At 34.0% G+C, this 3,128-nt stretch overlaps 1 protein-coding gene across 1 annotated transcript in view; it reads left to right on the forward strand.

The window, feature by feature from the left end:
• Positions 1-2,882: 2,882 nt before the first annotated feature.
• Positions 2,883-3,128, forward strand: part of LOC108693849 (tyrosine-protein kinase transmembrane receptor Ror-like) — a 12,652-nt gene continuing 12,406 nt past the window's right edge. The window contains exon 1 of the mRNA XM_018203011.1: positions 2,883-2,975. Coding sequence (XP_018058500.1) covers positions 2,933-2,975 — 43 coding nt within the window. The 5' untranslated portion in view covers positions 2,883-2,932. The remainder of the gene's footprint in view (positions 2,976-3,128) is intronic.

Below are 3,128 nucleotides of genomic sequence, written 5' to 3' on the forward strand. Positions count from 1 at the left end.
CACTAATGATAAGCGCCATCATAAATTATAATCTATATAAAATGATTGTAGGGCGTGTAAAAGACTTAGGCCCAATTCCACAACCGATGATTAACTCTTAATCGAGTTAACTTTTAATTTTCTTATTCCTTAATAAAACTTTATAAACGCATTTTATAAATTATTGTGTCATTTTACGTCTTATTTATATGCATTATTTGTAAATTTTTTATGAACCGTACATACCTTTCCTTCCCCTATGAGTAGCCATATATTTCCCAACGGAATATACGATAAAAATGCAAGAGTTTCAAAAAATCTTTTTTTTAATACGAAAAATAAATATTTCGGATTTTTAATATTTTTTTCATAGCAGTAGACAGTATAAAGTATAAAAAAAAATAATTTTTATTGATCTAATTCGTTTACTTTTAAACATAGTAAATAATACTTAATAAATTAAGTTTTTTGATAGGTGTGCATATATACCAGAGTTATCCTATGTCCTGACAAAAATTTTTTAGCTGATATTAATTGATACTGATCTTTTTGGATACTTTTAGCTGATATCGTATAGCCAAAACATCTTTTATTGTAATACGCATACGATCTGTTGAGAATACAGCAGATTTTTTTCTAATTATTAGTTTAATTAAGATACGTTGTATCGAATACATGTTGACAAATGATTTCTGACAAGTTTCAGGGGCACGCATATATACTGCAAACACGCGCATTTATCGGGACATTGAAAAGTATACACACGACTTCTGTATGGAATATTCATGTTCTCGAGAGTCGACTTGTTTATCATGATCGGAAGCTGAAACGTTGAGTTGTTCGCCAAGAGTAGCAAAGGGTGGGAGAGTTCATTAGGCAATAATGTATATCAAGTTGATCACGATAGCAAATTTTAAATTTATTTGGCTAAGTTGAATAGTACACAAATTGTTAAAGAAAACAAATTTCTCAATTTCCCATATATTTTTAATTAAATTATTCGGCTATGAAAAGTTATTGGCATTAATATTTAATTTGTCATTTAAAACAGAATGCAATGGATGAAACAAAAATAAATAAAATCTTAAAGTGGCTACTTAATTTGTTTTGCCACGACATAAACAAATTAAATTGTTCATCAAATCATAAATAAAAATACTACAATTCGGATAAATTTTGGTTTGCTAATTGTAAGTTACATAGATATAACATATAAACTTATAAGGGAAATTTTATCAGTTTTATCGATTTCCTAAAGATGTAAATTAAAGATGTAAATTAAAGAATAGTCTTAGATTTGGAATATTCTTTTACAAAACGATAATTCGATTTATTTTATTCAGCATACTACATTTCACATTAAGAAAAAAGAAATTAGGTGGAATATCTGTATGTTTCTTCCAATTGAGAAAAAATAAACGATAAGCAGTAACGATAACGTTAGTGTTACGGAGAACACATATATGTATATTGATACGACGCGCGCGTCAACGCATATTCATCTGTACAGACGATTTAATTACCATCTCTAGATAAAACAATCCAATATCTTTGAAGGAAAAATATCTTAAAGCAAGAAAATAACGTTAATTTCAGCGAATCATTAAGATTCTTGAAGCAACTGTCATTTTTTTCGGCTACTGTCTCTTTTCTGATGAAAATAAAAATCAGAGCGTACGTCGAATGTAATGGGAAAGTAACAAAAGCATAAACGAAACTTCTAGGAAGCGAAAATTAAAACAAAATGTAAAAGAAGCGTAAATGCTTCATTGCTCCAATTTTCGCTTTCTGGAAGTTTCATTCACGCTTCTGTTACTCTTCCATCATATGCGATATATACTTCAATTTTTATTTTCATCAGGATTGAATATTGAGAAGATTTCTAGTCGTCAAAACAACCTGCATATCTTCACAGCATAAACATTTATTGCTGTTAGTTCGTACGCGATATTCGCGTGAACGCGTAGGTGGTCGAGTAAGAACGCATCGGGTGTGAACCATGACAGGCAAAGACGCACCCTTTTTTTAAGAAATTCAGTGGCTTACGGTGAACCATCGTTACTTTCTGATAGCGTAGGTCGAGCCGTCAAGACAATGATGAACTGAGTTAAAATCTCGTGTAAATCTCTATCGCACGCGCGCGCGCGCGCGCGCGTGTGTGTATGTCTGTGTGTAAAACGCATGCACATCCGCGCTCCATGCGATCGTGCTGGTGCTCCGCGCGCGCGTAGGAAAGCGAGGGAGTCTCGAAGACGCTCTTCAGTTTCGGTTAAGCGTTCATCGAAGAGAGAATACATCTCACACTCCGCCTCTCGATCTCCACCTACACCGTTCCCTTGTCGAGTCACGCCGAGGTTTCGGCTTCCGGCTTAAGGCTTCAGCACCCACCCACACCATTACCGTTCCTACGGGGAGTGCGTGCTCAAAGGACTTCCGTTCTCCAACAATATGACTCGCCGTCACTTCTGGACCGATCTCGGTCAGGATTATGAAAAAAACCGGTGGTGGAAATTCGAAGAACTTGAGAACGGTGCGCAAATCTAAATCGAGAATAAAAGAAGAGAAAAAAATGCGGAGCTTATTCGATGTCTTACTATGTGTCACGTGATAATGCATATGATGTAAGGCAAAAAAGAAAAAGAAAGATAAAGAGAGAGAAAGAGATGCTGTGATTTATCATCGTCGCGACAACCATCCATGGCAATTTCTTGGATTTTTTTATAAAATCTCTATTCTTATTAATGTCTATTGGCATTTATGGGAATGGTAATACCTCTCATGCAAAAGTAATGCCGATGCGATTAGCGTATCGATGGTAATTGCCGCTTCGTAGCAAAGGAGAAAGAGTGCAAAGTGCGGCAAAGGAGTGCAAATAATTATTTTTTTTAACCAGAGAGAGTGATTTGGTCCATTCGTTGTTTATTTGCACGGACGCGCGATATACAGACGAAAAATGCCGAGAAAAAGAGGTCTTTCTACTCCCGAAACGCGAATAGGTAAGATATGTTTCAAATTTTGCACATGTTTTAATCTCTATTATTTTTATCATTAAATTTGAATATATTCTCTTTTTTAATCCAATACCATTTCTTTTTTTACAATAAAAATATCAAGATTAAAATTTGTTAATATTAAAAACAAAAATTATG

This window comes from Atta colombica, unplaced genomic scaffold (assembly GCF_001594045.1).
Source record: "Atta colombica isolate Treedump-2 unplaced genomic scaffold, Acol1.0 scaffold1, whole genome shotgun sequence".
NCBI classification, from domain to species: Eukaryota; Metazoa; Arthropoda; class Insecta; order Hymenoptera; family Formicidae; genus Atta; species Atta colombica.